General features: G+C 35.8%; 1 protein-coding gene and 1 long non-coding RNA gene across 2 annotated transcripts in view; one reads left to right on the top strand and one right to left on the bottom strand.

Moving 5' to 3' along the window:
• LOC138917300 (uncharacterized) overlaps positions 1 to 17,338 on the top strand; it is a 50,931-nt gene extending 33,593 nt beyond the window's left edge. The window contains exons 2-3 of the long non-coding RNA XR_011425092.1: positions 16,828 to 16,943; positions 17,085 to 17,338. This is a non-coding gene — a long non-coding RNA (uncharacterized lncRNA). The remainder of the gene's footprint in view (positions 1 to 16,827; positions 16,944 to 17,084) is intronic.
• Positions 1 to 18,509, bottom strand: part of FBN2 (fibrillin 2) — a 236,447-nt gene that overhangs the window by 204,354 nt on the left and 13,584 nt on the right. Inside the window, exon 5 of the mRNA XM_023617761.2 lies at positions 14,064 to 14,159. Within this exon, the coding sequence (XP_023473529.2) occupies positions 14,064 to 14,159 (96 nt within the window). The remainder of the gene's footprint in view (positions 1 to 14,063; positions 14,160 to 18,509) is intronic.

Here is an 18,509-nt window from a genome sequence, read left to right as displayed (position 1 = left end):
TACTGATATTAGCGTTAAAGAATTCAGCTTTTCATCAAGCGTGATGTTAGCTATAGGTTTTTTTGGGAAATGCCCTTTTAATGCATTGAGGAAGTTCTCTTTTTCTCAGTTTGTTGACAGTTTGTTTCAGGAATGGCTTTTGGCTTTTGTCAAATGTTTTTTTCTGCATCTACTTAGATGATATGATTTTTAAAAATGTATTAATATGGTGAGTTACATTGATTTTTTAGTACCTTAGGATAAACTTTTTTAATACCTTAGGATAACCAATTGGTTATCACATAGCATCCTTTCAATATATTGTTGATACACTTTGCTGAAATTATGTTGAGAAATTTTGCATCGTGAGAAATATTTTTATATTATTTTCTTTTCTTGAAATATCTTTTGCTGGTTTTGGTATCAAGGTAACTTGGCCTCATAGAACAAGTTGGCGGGCTTTAACGCCTGTTCAGTTTTCTAGAAAAGTTCACATAGAATTGGTATTGTTTCCTTCTCAAATATTTAAATTCACCAACGAAGTCTTCTGGGTCAGGATTTTTCTTTATGAGAAGGTTTTTAACTACAGATTCAATTTCTTTAATTGATATACAGATACTCATGTTAAATAATTTATTTCTTGAGTGAACTTTGCTGATCTGTGTTTTCAAGAAATTGTCCACTTAATTTTTATTGGCTTAAAGCTGTTCATGGTATTGCCTCATTATCCACTTCATATCAGTAAAATCTGTAGTGAAGTCATCTCTCACAGTCTTGATATGAATAACTTGTCTTTATTTTTTCCTGATTACTGAGGATAGAGGCCTATCGATTTTACTGATCTTTTCAATAAATCAGCTTTGGTTTCAATGATTTTCTTACTTTTTCTGATTTCTACTTCATTTATTTTCACTCTGAACTTTATTATTCCTTTTCTTCTGCTTACTGTGGTTTAGTTTGCCCTTCTTTTTCTAATTTTTTAATGAAGAAGCTGGGGTCATTTATTTGAAAACTCTCTTCTTTTTAGATCTTCTTTTTAGACCTTTAGAGCTATGAATTTTCCTCTATACACTCCTTTAGTAGCATCTGACAAATTTTGATATACTGTGTTTTCACTTTCATTCAGTTCAAAATGCATTCTAATTTTCCTTTTGAATTCTTTTTTGATTCATGGATATTAAAAATGAGTTACACAGTTTTTGAATGTTTGAGTATTTTCTAGAGATCTGTTACTGATTTCTAATTTAATTCCATTGTGGACTGAGAATACACTTTGTATAACTTGAATCCTTTTAAATTTACTGAAACTTGGTTTGTGTGACTCAGAATATGATCTATCTTGCTAAATGTTCCATGTGTACTTGAAAAGAATGTGTATTCTCTGCTGTTTTGTGGTAAAGTATTCCATAAATATCAAATAGGTCAAGGAGATTGATAGTGTTGTTTGAATTGTCTATATCTTTATTGGCTTCTTATCACTTACCAATTATTGAGAGAAGGGAACTGAAATCTCCAACTATAATTTGTCTATTTGTCTATTCCTCCTTGCAGTTCTATCAGTTTTTACTTCATGTATTTTGAAACTATATTATTAGATCTGTGAATGTTTGGAATTATTATATCCTCTTGATTAACTGACCTTTTTATCATTATGAAATGACCTTCTTTACCTGATACTAGTCTTTGCTCTGAAATCTACTTGTCTGACATTAATTTAGCCACTCTAGCTTTCTTTTGATTAGTATTAGCCAGGTATCTCTTTTTCTATCCTTTTACTTTTAACCTATTAGTGTCTTTTATTTAAAAGAGATTCCTTATAGGTAGTGTATAACTGGATATCACTTTTTTATCTTAAGAACCTCTGCCTTTTAATTGGAGGGATGAGACCATTTACATTTGAATGATTACTGATAATGGGTAGGTTTAACTCTACCACTTTCTATTCGCCTTCTAATTATCCATTCATTATTTGTTTTCTTTATCTTCTTTTGCTTCTTTCTTTTGAATATTTTTTTAAATTCCCTTAATCACCTTTAGTTCGCTTATAGCTATACATATAGTTTCTAGTGGTTGCTTTAGTGTTTAGAGTACACACCTTTAACTTATCAAAGTCAATTTACAAGCAATAGCATACTACTGGACAGATAGTATAAGAATCTCTCAGCCTTTGTGTTATTGTTTTAACATATTTTACCAACACATCTGCTATAAACTCCACAGAACAGAACATAGCAATTATTTTTGAAAAGACAACCTAACAATTGGGAGAAGATATTTGCAAACCACATATCAGATAAGGGGTTAATATCCAAAATATACAAAGAACTCATACAGCTCAACAACAAGAAAACCAACAATCCAATTAGAAAATGGGCAAAAGATCTGAACAGAGATTTCTCCAAAGAAGAAATACAGATGGCCAACAGGCATATGAAAAGACACTCAACATCATTAGCTATCAGGGAAATGCAAATCAAAACTACAATGAGGTATCACCTCACTCCTGTCAGAATGGCTATAATTAACAAGACAGGAAACAACAAATGTTGGAGAGGGTGTGGAGAGAAGGGAACCCTCGTTCACTGCTGGTGGTGCAAACTGGTGCAGCCACTATGGAAAGCAGTATGGAGTATCCTCAGAAAATTAAGGATAGATCTACCATATCATCCAGCTATTCCACTGCTGGGTATTTATCCAAAGAACTTGAAAACACAAAGGCATAAAGATACTTGCACCCCTATGTTCATTGCGGCATTATACACAATAGCCAAAACTTGGAAGCAGCCTAGGTGCCCATCAAGGGACGAATGGATAAAGAAGATGTGGTATTTATACATGATGGACTACTACTCAGCCATAAGAAATAACGAAATCCAGCCATTTGTGACAACATGGATGGACCTTGAGGGTATTATGCTGAGTGAAATAAGTCAGAGGGAGAAAGTCAAATACCATATAATCTCACTCATAAGCAGAAGATAAAAATGACAAAAAAAAAAAAAACCACATAACATTGGAGATTGGACTGGTGGTTACCATTGGGGAAGGAGGAGCGGGGAGGGCAAAAGGGGTGATTAGGGTCACATGTGAAGGGATGCACTATAATTAGAGTTCGCGTGGTGAACATGATGTAATGTATCCAGAATTTGAAGTATGACGTACATCTGAAAAAAATAAAAATTAAAAAAAAAACAAAAACAGCCAATGGCTTCTTAAAGAGATTTAAATATTAAGAAAAATATATATATTTACCTTTCTGATGCTCTGTATTCCTCTGTACGGATTCATGTTTGTATCTGATATTACTTTTCTTCTGCCTGAAGGACTGTCTTTAATATTTCTTGCAGTGCAGATCTGCTGGTAATGAATTCTTTCAACTTTTACATGTCTGGAAAAGGCTTTATTTTGCCTTGGTTTTGAAAGACTTTTTCCTGGATACAGAATTCTAGGTGGAGAATTTTTTTTTTAATTCAGTACTTTAAATATGCTGTTCAATTGTCTTTTCACTTGTGCTATTTCTGACAAGAAATTTGTTATCTTTTTCATTTTTTTCCTCTGTAAAAAACGTGTCTTTTTTCTCTTGCTGCTTTTAAGATTTTTCTCTGTATTCCTAGTTTGGAGTAATTTGATTATCATGTCCCTTGATATAATTTTCTTCATGTTTCTTTTGTTTGAAGTTCATTGATCTTCTTAGTTCTATCAATGTATAGCATTCATCAAATTTGGAAAATTTCTGGCCATTATTCCTTCAAATTTTTTTTTCTGTCATCCATTCCTTTGATAACTTCCATCATGTGTATGTAGTTCCTGGAAGTTATCACAAAACTCACTGATGCTATCCTAAAATTTTTAGCCTTTTATTCCTCTGCATTTCCCTTTGAATAATTTCTATTTCTATGTCTTCAGGTTCACTAACCTTCTCATTTACGATGTCTCACCTGCCATTAATCCCATTCAGAATATTTTTCACCTCTGATATTGTAGTTTTCATCTCTAGAAATTCAATTTGAATGTCACATCTCTGTTTAACATTTTGAATCTTTCCTCTAGCTTTACGGACATATGGAACATCCTTGAAACAATTGTTTTAATCTCTTAGTCTGCTAATTCTAACATCTGTACAGATTCTGGGTGGAATTTGATTGATTGATAATTCTCATGATGATCATACTCTCTTGCTTATTTGTAGGAAATTTTTGATCTATAATATTTGATGAGATGCCATATATTGTGAGTTTCACCTTATTGAGTGCTTACTATTTTTGTATTCTTATAAATATCATTGAACTTTGTTCTTAGAGTTTTTATCCTTCTGGATGTTTCTTTTCAGATATATTTTCCAGGCCCACAGCAACAGTTAGTCATTGGCTAATTCTTTCCCACTACTGGGTAAGGATCTTTCTGAGTACTCTAAGCATTGCCCCACAAATTATGTGGTTCTCCATTCTAGTTTGAGGGAAAGGCAGTATTTCTGGGCTGTGTGTACTCTGAGTATTATTCCTTATAATTCTTTTGGGTGTTTCCTTCTCCAGTCTCAGGTAGATTCCTCACATGCATGTGCTGATCAGTATTCTGCTGAAAATTTGACAGAGGCCTTCTGTAGATCTCCAGAGTTCTCTATATAGAGCTCTTTCCTCTCTAGTATTCTGCCCTGAGAATTCCAGCCATCTTGGTCTCCCCAGAATCTCAACTCTATCTCCTCCACTTAAAGAGTCTGCCAGGCTATGCCTTGCTTCTCTGTCTGTAGCACAGCCTGGAAAAAACTCTTTGAGCAGCAAGCTGATGAAATCTAACAGAGTTCTTCTCTCAGGAGTCACTCTCTTTTGTTACTTGATGTTCAATATCTTGAAAACCACTGTTTCATGTATTTTATTCTGTTTTTCAGTTCTTTTTAGACAGGAGGGTTAAGCTGGTTCCCATTAGTCCATCTTGGCTAGAAATAGAAGCCTCAATTTTGTTTTTTGTTGTTTTTTTTTTTTTTAAGATTTTATTTTTTTTTCCTTTTTCTCCCCAAAGCCCCCCGGTACATAGTTGTGTATTCTTCGTTGTGGGTTCTTCTACTTGTGGCATGTGGGACGCTGCCTCAGCGTGGTCTGATGAGCAGTGCCATGTCCGCCCCCAGGATTCGAACTAACGAAACACTGGGCCGCCTGCAGCGGAGCGCACAAACTTAACCACTCGGCCACGGGGCCAGCCCCTCAATTTTGTTTTAAGTATTACAAGTTTTGAATAAATATTTTAGAAGATCATATACATAAAGAAATTCAGAGTACATAAGTTCAGAGATATAATCTGAAATTTATATAACAAAATGATTTCCCTAGGCCAGATAACGAAAGAATACAAAAATAGCCAGTATCCCTTTCATTCTCATATTGAACAACTGACACAATATAGTTCTAAAGAGTGGAAATATATTACTTTTTGCAATGCTGTGTTTCACTTAAAAAAAGTTGTAGTTAAGTGTATAAGTTTTGAGATTATATGACTTATGTTCAAATTCTACTTTATTTATTATCTGGGTGAATTTGAGCAAATTTCTTCATCTCTTTGTGCCTCAGTTTTCTTATCTTTAATGTGACATTTAAAAAATGAAATCTTTGGATTAATTACTCTAAAGCACTTATCATAATAAATGTTCAATAAAGGTTATTTTCCCCCAATATTAATTTTCCATTTCAAAGTAATACTAATAATCTAATTTATGCATAGGTAAATCATAATCTGAGTGAAAACATTATACGGATGTAATGGATCCATTGCTATTATGTAGCTGACGTGCAATAAGTTCTCCTGAATGATGTCTCTTCTTTCAGCCTCTCCACCTTCCATTCCTTCTTATTTGCCACTCCAGATTAACCTTTGTAGAGAACTACTTTCAAGTACAGAAGCCCTCCATCATTCCTTCCCCATTACCTACTGATTAGAGGGCAGCCTCTTGACTCTGGTATTCCAGAGTTTGTATATTAAGGACCAAGTATTTTTCCAACCTCATCTTCTACTGTTCCCTTTCACTAACTGGGGCTCACAGCCACACTGATGAATAAGTCTCCATGAATATTCAAAGACCTTTACTATGTCTGCCACTTTTTTTCATTCTATTTCTTCTACTTGGAACCCCCATGTTTATGTAGGCACATATATGGCGTGTCTTCCATATATTGCACTGTGTGGAGTATAGGGAACACAAAGGCAATTTAAGAAAAAAATCTCTGCTCTTCACAGGCTCACAGCCAAGTGACTAAGCAATCACAATACAATGACGAAGGGAGCTTTCTAGAGGAATGGCATATATCGGAAAGCTTGTCTAATTTTTGCCTGAAAAGTGAGGTGGAGGGGGTCAAGAAAAGTTTCACAGAGAAAATGATCTCAGGACTGTTTGAAGACCCCTCTGATCTACTTCTACAGATTTAGCAATTTTCAAGTCTACTGATTACAAGTACCTTCGGTGAATAAACTCCATATATATTAGTTACACTGTGACATGCTTAGAACAAGACCTTCGCATAGGGAAGGGGGAGACGAAGACTGAAGAGACCAGTTAAATAGTAAGTAACTACTGAGCGCAACACTGGTATTGACTGTAGGAACATGTCAAAGCAAAATAAGAAGAGTCTAAAAGTTCAACTACATAACATGCAAGACAGTGATAATGACATACAATATTTTTCAGTTGATCTGTACTACCACAAAAGTTAAAATGATGAAACTTACATTGTTCACAACTGGTTCACTCTGACCTGAGACAGTCCCAGTGTTGCTGGAACAATTCCTTCATCCATAAAGACAATTTTGTTTAAGAGAGCATATCATATCTTGGCTTTATTTTTCAAAATTATGGCTTATCATTTATTGAGAATTTACTCTGTGCCAGACACTGGCTAGGTACTTAATCCCTCATTTAAAGCTCATATCAGGATTGTGAGCCTTTCTTAAAATATGCTATTTATTCTGAGTTCTTCCACTCTCAATAAAAACAGCAATAAATTTTATTTGTATGACTTAAATAGTTGACAAAATCCTTTTGTTCTCCATTCAAAATTCAATTTTTGAATATTCCATTTTGAATAGCCAGGAACCACATCTGTGTTGCTGATAACTGAGGAGTCCAGTTTAAAAAGATTTGAATCAATGATTATCATTTACTGGGTACAGGTATTATACCATATCAGTTAAGTCTCACAAAAATAATTCAAGGTTGACATAGTAGACACATATTATGTATGCAGAAACAAGGATCAGAGAAGGCAATCTCATTTCCAAGGTCACACAGGACTTAATATTAAGTTTTGATTTTGACTATACTCTGTCTTCCAAAAACACAATAAATATCATTTAGGGGATGCCTACCATATGCCAGGCACTCTGCCTATTATGTCTCAGGAGCATAACACACTATTGCTTTTAATCTTTCCAACAAGTCTATGAGGTAATTGCAGATCCACAATCCTTAACCTGAAACCATCGGAGACAGGTGTTATTTAGGAACTTATAATGTTTGAGGTTTTTTAAATATATGGTGTGTATTTCATAAACCACATCTCCCTCACACACACATTTTATTATTTATTACTTTTGGTTAAATCCTAGATAATAGCATTTCATTATATTTAACTTGTGTGTGTGTTGGTAGTTTCACCCAGTTTCCAGTTAACCTCTAATGTTTTCAGAGCTGATGTTGAAATAAGAAAACAGGAAAACATCTATGTTACACAAATATAAGATATTTGAATATTTTCCTTTATGCCTTGCCTCCACGTAGATAAATGAAAAACAAATAAAGAAATATATAATTAAGGGCACTTAGAGTTGGAATAAATGAAAACACTCACTGCTTTAATTCAAAGGAGTTTTATAAATAAAGCATCAGGGTCTAACAGGCTTCCAACACATTCAATCTTATTGCACAGACCTAAACAGCAGAGGCTGAAATAGAAGATTGAGAAGTGGAAGTCCTGGCCTCTCCCAGATCAGATGCATTAATGAACTGATTTTCTCCCCAACTTACTCTTCCTTTCTACAATCAAGCATCTCTGCTAGTTTTAGAAGGACAGCTCCCTTTTTTATCACTCTTCCTTCTATTCTTCCCGTCCTTTCCTTCCACTTCCCACTGCCTGCTTTTTTTCCTCTCATTTTCTTTCCCTTGTGTTCCTAATGGCATTCAAGATAAGGATACCATCTGAGCCAGCGCCAAAAAGTGAAGTTCCCACAGATCTTTTGGTATTTCTCTGATGCCCATTTAAGGCTAAGTTTAGCTTAGAGAGTGCAAGGTTATAAAACGTTCTTAACGGCCTCACAAGTGCAGAAATGTGTACGTGCACGCGCGTGTGGGCCCATGTGAGTTTGACATCTGCGGTTGGTAACATTCTCTCTGTTCCTGGTAATTTCATTCTCACTAAATCTTCACAGTGCAAGAAAAAGGGAGACAATTATTTCTACAAAATAAATATGTGAGAGCTCAGTGACTGTGGTAATTGTTAATTAATTATGGAGTTTAAATAACGTTATTTAGCATAAGAAATCCACATCATGTAATATCAATACAGGAATTAGTCCAATACTGTTTTTCCCATTATAATGAGCTATGTGTGTTTCATTCAGATTAACTGCAGGAAGACTTTCGTAATTCTCCCTTAATCGGAAGCATTTCTGAGCTCTCACATAAATTTGTTCCTACTCCTATTATAGTGTTTACTGTGTCATATTACATTTTAACATTCAAGGAGATGACTAGTTCTGTTCTTTAAAAAGATAATGTGCTTCTCATTAACAGGGAGTACACATTGTTTGTCTTTGTAATTTGAACTCCCAGTACTTAGCCTAATACTTAACAAGCACTCAATAGGTATGTGATAAACAAACATATATTTACAAACAAATCTATTTTAGCTACCCTCTTGCATATTCTAACTTGTGTTTAAAAAGGTAAAAGGAAATAAAATTTCAAAAGCACTAGAAAAAACTATAGATATTTACAAGATTTGAGAAAGGGGAAAGACTTTCTAAGCATAATACCAAAGGAATAAATCATAAAAAGGCTTTTTAGAGGAAAATGAACAGACTGTATCAAAAGCTATAAACTTTCACATACTCAATGACTTAGCAGTGGTATTTCTAGGATATATCCTTAGAACAAAATCAAGGACAGAGATTTATCGACGCAGATTTTTATCAGAGCATTAGTAAAATACAAACAAACCAACAAAATGAACAGAAAACCTGGAAATGGCCCTAAATGTCAATTAATAGGAAACATAATTATAGCAATTTTGATTGGTGGATGGGTGGATGAACAAAAAGGCAGCTATATCACAGTCACTGAGTTTGAGGTTTTGAATCAGATTGTTCTCCTCCTGTCCTTAAACTCCTGAAATAAGCTTGACCTCAGCAAAGTTTCTTCACCTGTGAGACTGAGAAAATAACTTTACAAACATCATATGGTTGTACAGAATGTAGATGCCTAACCCTCATTATGACATTATGCAGTGGAACTATTACAATCTATAATATAATATAATTTATTTAATAACACAAAAGGAGAAGCAGGGCATGAGTACATTTCATGTTACAGAACATGAAATCTTCTTACAGTAGATTTGGAAAGATCCCATGTTTTGTAAGCACTATATGTGCAGTAGATAAAGGATTCAAAGTATATCCTTCAAAATGTTAAAAGGAATTAATTCTGACCAGAGAGAAATTATGAATAATTGATTCTCTTGTTTTATCCTATTTTCTAAATTCTCTTATAATTATAATTACTAAATTTCTTCATAATTATATAGTTATAATTTACTATTTCTATTACTATTTCTAAATTGCTTTATAATTTACTATTTCTAAATTAATTTATAATTATAAACAAGTGTTACTTTTAGATAATAACATTACAATGGAAGGATTTTTTTTTTCCAAAAGATACCACTTAGACATTTCTTGGAAGTATCATATCCACTGTGTATAGAATTCTGTGTAATACCAGCTTGCTCTCTCACCATATGCCCCTGTATTCCTGGTAACACTATTAATTTGCTATGTTACTTGGATGTTCATAGGCTGAACAAACGCCCCCTGCACACTTTATAATAAATTCCAAGACTATGATATTAACATCGATTAAGTTTATCAATTATTTCTGAACAAACCTGGGTCTAGTCTACATAACTCCCAGAATTCAGGAAAACCCAAATGTGCCCATCTCCACTCTAGTTCTTGGAGAATTTAGATACAGTCTTAAGTAGGTTTAATAGCTGTCACAGTTAACTTACCTACTGAAATGTGGGTGGATGAACATAAAGGTATAGAATAATTCAAGAGCTTATAATTAGCTTTCAAGTTGCCATCATGCCAATCTGAGTGGTAAACTGTGGTTGACTCCTTTTAGAGAAGTCACCATCATCACGTTCCCACCAAATTAGACAGTAAGAGATGTGCTATACATCTGTGAAATGCTCAGCTTAGGCAGGAGCATAATAATGCAGAGTTTGAACAATCAGGACTCTGACACTGAAACACTGTCTCATGATGGGGTGAGCGAGTAAGTGAGAGCCCTGTGACTGGAAGTATTCAAGCAGAGACTGAATAACTCCTTCTCAGCATGCTTTTAGACATGGAGTTCATAAACTAACTGGATGATTTTATGAAAGTTATCTTGAAGTGAAATCCATCCATTTTCATTTTACATAGAAGATTAAAGTTGAGATTTTATAAACTTTAACATCTGCAACTGGATCTCACTTTTTTCTGGGGCAGATTCAGATTAACAAAAGGAAGTTTTCTTAAAAATGTCAATAGATTAAAAAGTAAATCTGCAATCCTCCTTTTAAAGGTATTATTTACTGAAAGATGTACATTTTAAAGGAAATGTCACTAAGCATAAGGGTATTTGAAATTCTACCAGATTTACACACTTTTTTAAGGAAGTCATACTTACATGATAAAAATTCGTAATAGTAAATACTATCATAATTTAAAAGGATCTAGCAGATATTTCTAACAGATGGTCCCTACATAAGCTTCAAGGAAAATTCAATTACAAAATAAGATTTCAACAATCATGTAAGTCAAAGAAGTTGAAATAGGGACTTTGGGCAGGCCACATTTATGATCAAGCAATCACTGTATTTTATCCAGGAATCCCTTAGGTAAACTCATTTCTTGCCTACCCATCCATGAGTTTCTATTGATAAATAATAAGGTACATTTTAAGTGTTAGGGGGAAAAAAAGTCTTGATACATAACGCTGATTCCATTTCCATGTATTCTCAGGTGTCTATTAAGGGCAATATTCATCTGTTTTCAAATGCAATCTGTTTGCAGAGAGAAGCAAAAAGAATTGAGGACCTTCATGTGCCTTGGACACAGATGAGCTGCCTGCCTTTTACATCAGCATGTGGCCAGAAGAACTCTTTTTTAATGCTAAGTATAAAAGGTCATTGTACATATTAGCAAGGGTGAGAGGAGCACTCCAGACGTTCAGCTTCCCCAGCGCCAGGACTCAAGTTCAATACCATAATCATGCCAGCCATTAGTTACCACACAGTCTCTGTCTCCAGACCGGAAACCAGTCTGCCAGAAGCCCGGAGAGCTGGAAAAGCAGCCATGTTTTATCATACAACTGTTCCCAAGAGGCCAATTTAAAGGAAAATTATATGTGTTCTACATTAAGGAGGAAAAATAGCCCTAATTTTATGAAAGTCTTTTTTTTAAGAGAACAAAGAACATATATTTTGAAATTTAGTAATTGAATAAGACAATATGAACTTTAAATGTCAACAGGGCACCTGAGCCTATTCATTAACCTCAACACAAATAAGTTATTCCTTTTGTATCTATGTAGACAATGTTACTTGAAAAAAAATTATGAACTCCACTTCTAGAGGGATTGGCTATTCCATGTTAAAAATTTTCGTTGAAAATATCTTTTAAAAGTGTTAAAGTTCATGGTTGCAATCTAACAATGGAAATTAGGAACTCCTTCTTTAAAAGAAATGAAGTTTACAACTTTCATCTGAAGGGGAGTAATTAAAAGATTTTTAAGAAACAAACACAGGATTTAAAAAACATCCTTTAGGCCAATTCATTAACCAATTAATTTTGTAACTTCTTCTGAAAACATGCTACTGTACATGTAAAATATGTGTAAGTCTTTATTAGATTCCCATAAATTTAGTAAGAGCTAACAAATCTAATGAATGAATAACTGTTGAAGAATAATGATGTAATGCCTGGAAGCCTTTGAGTTGACACTAACCAATTCCTCTGCCAATTAGGAATTGAACTTGAAATCTGCTTCAGGATGAAAGAGCGGCAAAGTTTACATGACTTCCAGAAAAATGAACATCATCTCCACCAGTTATAATTATGTTTGAAACTTTAAATTTTCCATTCTATGGTGTTTAAATAAACTCAACATCATCTAGGAAATTTGTGTTATTCCATTCTCAACAACTTATCTTTTTATGCTAACATTTCATAGTTAATCTTTCTTCCCAAAATAAAAGCATCTGGTAAAGACATTTAAATTTATCCTAAGCATAACTATAAACTCTGTCATTTGTGGCATGTACTTCAGTCCCAAGAAATCTCAATTACCTTAGGAATAATATAAATATCGTGATGTATATGTACATACCAGTGTATGTTAAAAGGCTGCATACATCTTACTTTTCAAACTTCACCATATAATTCTAATTTTTCAGTTCCTTCTCAAGATTTAACCTGAACACCAAGACAAGGTTTTTGTCAGCGTAATGAGTATAATTTTTAAAATATAAGATTTCTTTGCAATTCAAAGCCTCTCTCTCTATATATAAACCATCACCGCTACTTATGTGTAATATTTCAATAAAACAGCTTCATATACTCTAATGTTTCACAACAAAGAAAGTGCTATTCAACTTCGGATGCTATGACAAGCCCTGGGAAAATAAATTGAGGATGTACATAATCAGGAATGACTATGTAATATCACTTTTAGTTTAAGCTTATTTTACTCTTAAGGTTCAGTGCTAAATTGTTATTTATCACATTTTATAAAGTTTATCTTCTTTGATATACCTTGGCACCCATTTGCTATCCAGATATTTTTAAAACTTCACTTAGTGCTTCAACGCTGGAGAATTTCAGTAGTCTACAGGTCATGAGTTTAACTACTGTTCAAATTATGGTAGATTGGTTTCATATTGACTTGACTGACTATTCACATAGATAAAGTGAACAATGCTAGAGGCCTACCTAACATCCATTCCCCCATCCCTTTACTCCTGCCCAACAGAAACTGGGTTGACACCAAACTCTCGCTTTCATGTGACTTTGAGGAAGCTTACATCATCTCCTGTTCCAAGGACAGGTCCTAATAAGTCTACATCAAACTATGAATAGCAATCCCCTTGCCATGAACTGGTTTAAAAACTCAAGCTTAAGCCAATCAGCATATGGAATATCTCTGAAGGCTATTACTGGTCCATGGTTAGAGGAGAGGTTTTCTCTCTCTAGATGTGAAGCATGTTGCTTTAATTACTGCTGGCAGTCATCTTACAACCACAAAGGACTCCAAGGTAGGGCAAAACTGATACAAAAAGGAGGGCAGGGCCAAAAGAAGTAGAGTAACAGAGTGAAAGCCTTGATCACATCCTACCTGAAGCCCACTAGCTCTGAACATTTTGCTACACAATGTAAGATATTTCCTTATTGGTCAGGACAATTTATTTCAGATTTTTGTTGGTTTTGCAGCCAAGGCCATCCTGATATTTTTTTTTTTTAACATAGGCAGAACTTCCAATGGCGACTCCAATTTGAACTGAGCACATTATTAGAATTTGCCATCAATCACTCATTCAAAATTATCCTAGAACCATAGCCTCAGAGTTGAACTGAGGTCACTCTGATGGAAAAAACTGAGACACTTAAGCTGCTATTAGCTGCATCTCAAAATCTTACCATTCAAGTTACATACATAATAAAAGAAGAAGGAAAATACTATTTCATTAGAAGAATTTTCATTGGGTAACAAAAATTATACATTTTTACAATAAAAAAGACTTCTCCAAAGGGAGGTTCTATTTTCTCTTTTCTCTTCTTACCTCTTTCACACTGTGGACCAGTGAATCCATAAACACAAGCACAGCGGTTGGGTCCAATACAACGTCCACCATTCTGACATCCATTTTCACAGACGGCTGCACACAAACACAACAAGAAGCTCATTATACAGAAAATCTCCAAGTACAATATGGTAGTGTGAAGATGAAGCCAATAATGCACCCTACCTCTAAAACACAAGTTACAGTTCACAGCACGCATTTACGTAAATACATTTAAGTGTATATTGAGACAAAAGCCTACACAACTCGTGTAAACCACATTGTTAAGAAAGTATTTGGCAATTTTTTTTAAATTAGAATCACAAGGATTGGCTGGCTCTAATGCTCATACAGTCAGGATATAACTATCCAATTCTCTATTTTGGTTCTACTGACCCTATAATCTGTCTTCATAGGTGAGGAGGTGATTAAAATATGGGGAAATGTAGGAAAAAGGATGCAGACTCTAGGTAGCTGAGAGAGGGAGAAAAAAAGGAAGGGAAAATGTGAGAAGGAAAAATTAAGAGGATATGGCAATAAAGGAAGGAGCGAAACTCAGAGAAGAAAAGGAAGCCAAAAAAAGGTGAAATAAATAAGGAAAGGGCAAAACTAACATGAAAAATGGGGGGAAACACCATCTATTCAGCAATAAAATACAAAGTGAAATAACCAATGTGTAGAGTACATGCAGGTTATAGAAGAAAGGGAAAAACCTCCATGTGTAGATACAGTAAGTTCTTCCATATAAAACTAACCCACAGTCCAAAGTTGTCAAGTAATGATGACAAACACAAGCAGCACACACTCTCTTTCACTCCTTTATACTTGTGACAAGGAGACCAGCATTCGGGGTTCAGTCGGCCCAAAGGCAGCCAGTGAGTCAGCTCTGAAGCCGAGCAGCTCCCCTCTCCCTCCTGCCCGCCCCACAGTGGAACTCAACCCAGAGCCAGGATCCGCGACAAGAAAGTCTCTTAAAAGATCACTTTTCAGATTACTTGAAAAATAAGTATTCCCGTGAGCCATACTGACAACAGCTAATTCATGAATCATGTCTTCTCCAAGAGAAAATACAGACACTAAGATCTTGCCTCCCAATCCACGCACCGTGTTGAACAGAAACACCCTGCCCTCACAGATGGAGAAGAGGATTGTACTCTATGACCTGTGCCTAAAACCAGAGCTTGACATTAAAGGGAAGTGAGGAGGCAATGCACATTTATGTGTGCTTCAAGTGAGGCGCATATCAAAAATGGGAAGCTCAGTAAATAACCTGATAGCTCAGGATGCAACAGTGTTGCTATTTCCTTACCAGGAATATTGAACTGGATTACCTAGCGCTATCCAGAATGCACCGAGTGGTTCTATTCTGCTGACAGCAACAAGACCAAAACATATTTTGAAACAAAAGATGTCTTCATCTTAAAGCATCACTGTGCCAATGGCCTTAAAATTCTCTGCATCAGACTCTGCTCAAAGGCAGGATTCTGTGTATGTTTTCACAAGTCCATCTCCCTGAGAACCACACCTTTCTGCTTCTTCACTGGTACCAAGCTGAGTTCTACACCGCACTTCCGACTCATCGGCACCTTGAAATATGGGGTGGGCAGTAGACTAGAGGAATAAATACATAGGATAAAAGAAAGGGAATAAAGAGAAGCGTGAGAAAGTTGGGGGTGGACAGGAACATGTAAGGAAACAAAAACCTGCCAGAGAACTCTCCGTAGTGTGTGATTCTATGGAAACTGCCAGGAGTTGAGGTTTCAATTGCTAAAAAGATACTGCAAAAAGGCGGCACTCATCTAGTGTAATTAATTATAAAGTACGGAATTTGCCTTAAATATTATCAAGCTGTAAGAAAGGTATACGAAAGTCACTTTCCCAAACATGTTCTCTCATTAGACACATGCTAGCCTTTAAGACGTGAACGGGGAAAAGCACCATGATTGACACTCAGGATGCAGCCCTGGGTAAGTGGAGGAAGGGCTTCTCTTAGGGTTTTCTAAAACAGAGCTTCCACATCCCAGGGAAGAGAACAGGGCTGGATCAGCCTTAGCTTCTCCTGCTAACAGCTCGTCCAGTCCAGAGGAAACCTAGTCTGACCTATCCAGTTAGACTACCAATTGCCTCTCTTCTCACTAAATTTTTTTGGTTTTAAAAACATAGTTATTGTTCATAAAAAAATTATATCAACATGCCACAACAGTTTTATTGCTATTTTAAATGAACTAGATAATATTTTTAATATCTCAATTTTAATATAGTAAATATCAGCAGATGTAAGCCATTTGAACAAAAGATCTTCGGGATGCTCAATAATTTTTAAAAATGTAAAAGGGTTCTGTGCACAAAAGGATGAGACCCACCAATACAGCCATTTGCTTGTATTCCTAGCTCTCACGTGAGAGTGAGCTCTTCCAGGACAGGGACCAGACCGTTTGCCTTTGTGGCCCCGTCATCTACTGTAGTATTTGATATACCGCAGATACTAAAACATCCTGCAATATGTCAAAATCTTGCGGCACTTTTTCCACTATTTTGGGAGGCAGAATGACGAGGTGAACAGATAAGGAATTCTGCTGGCCCAGCACATCTCAGTCACATCATCTTCCTGATTCTCAGCTTCCCTCCCTGGAGAGTAGAGCTAACAGTCCCTACCCCGTGGGAGTTTGAGGATTAAATAAAATGGTGTACAAAACAAAACGCACAGTGGCTGCACGTTAAAGGTATCTACAGACCTTATTTCCCCTTCTCTTTTGTTCTACAGAGTATTTGTATGAAAAACAAGACTCGATCTACAGCATCCACAGTTTACACTGAAGAACGACAGCAAAAGAAGAGAAGCAGGCAAAACAGATAAAAATGGGGCAAAAAAATAATGAGGTAATTTTCCTTCTTTCGAATGAGTTACGAAGAATGTTATTTTATAAAGTAATTTTTTGTAACAAAACATAAGAGAAACAGAAATTTACAATTCAACTGGAGTTGGGAAGAAATTTGAATATGCCTAAATTTCCACCACAGAAAAAACGCTGACCACCCTGGAAGAAAAAAATGCTTATACCTGGTCCGGGACAAAGCAAAAGGCAGGGGAGAAAAAGACATACTATAGATGGAAATATGAGCTGGCTTCTTAACTGCCTACCACAACGTGGGGAGACGGGAAGAGCGTACCCTGTTTCATGCTGGTCAGTCTGTGAAAGAACACTGATCATGTCCTGTGGAAGCTTGAATATTTTTATTCAGTAAATATTTACCGAGCGCCTACTTTGTCCTAGGTAATATGACAAGTACATGTTTTTATTAGACAGATTCTTGTACCACTTAACATAGGTACAGATACCACTTGGACATAAGTCAAATCTAAACTTATGGTTCTTACTTCTACACAAACGTATCAGATAAAAATAGCTTGTTAAACCAGGTTAAACGCTAAGAGGAAAGAAACAAAAGCCTATTGTTTTGACAGAGGATGATACAAATCTTTACTATTGGTTCTACCTCCTTCCTTTGTCTTCCAGGATACCACACTCTCCCAGTTTTCCTCCTACTTCATTGTCTACTCTTTCTCACTCTTCAATGGCTTCTCTTCCTCAGAATGTTGGACTGAATCAGGGCTCTAGCTTTAACCCACTTCTCTTCTCTGTCTACACCAACTTCCTAGTGATCTTCATTAGGCCTAAGATTAAAATTATCTACATAAAAATTCAATCTATATGCTCCCAAATTCATATCTCTATCTCTGACCTCTCTCCTGAGATGAGTTCACAGATCTTTCCATTTACAGGTCTAACAGACTTCTCAAACTATCAAATACAAAACAGACTTGTTGATATCCCATGTTCTCAGATCCAACAGACCCCGAGTCCAGCCCACTCCCGGCTCAATCTTTCCATATCAGGAGATGACATTACCATTCAGGCTGAAGCTCCACCAAAACCCTCTAGCTTTCACTATGGATCTTTGCGTTTCCTTTTTTTCTCACGCACCACAACCAGTCCACCAGCACACACTTCCTTCCATAGAGTCTACCTCCAAATCAAGCTTTAACCCAGCACTTACCCATCCTCAGTTACTACAGCATCATCCACCAGCACCACTTCCATAGCCTTCGAACTGGCCCTTTCATTGTCTCTCTTGCCCTTTCTACAATCCGGTTTCAAGAGCAGCCAGTGACGTTTTTTAAATGTTAGTCAGATCACATCACTCCACTGATCAAAAGGCCCCAATGGTGAGCCAGCCCTGATGGTGTAGAGGTGAAAGTTCTGCACTCTCACTGCTTTGGTGACCCAGGTTTGTTTCCCAGTTGTGGAATGACACCACCCGTATCAGTTTCCATGCTATGGCAGCAGCTCACAGAGAAGAACTAGAAGGATTTACAACTAGGATATACAACCATGTACTGGTGCTTTGGGGAGGAAAAAAAAAGGGAAGATTGGCAACAGATGT

The sequence above is a fragment of the Equus caballus genome, chromosome 14 (assembly GCF_041296265.1).
Source record: "Equus caballus isolate H_3958 breed thoroughbred chromosome 14, TB-T2T, whole genome shotgun sequence".
Classification (NCBI taxonomy): Eukaryota; Metazoa; Chordata; class Mammalia; order Perissodactyla; family Equidae; genus Equus; species Equus caballus.
Note: the sequence above shows the minus strand (reverse complement) of the source record. Positions and strands in the feature narration are given on the sequence as shown.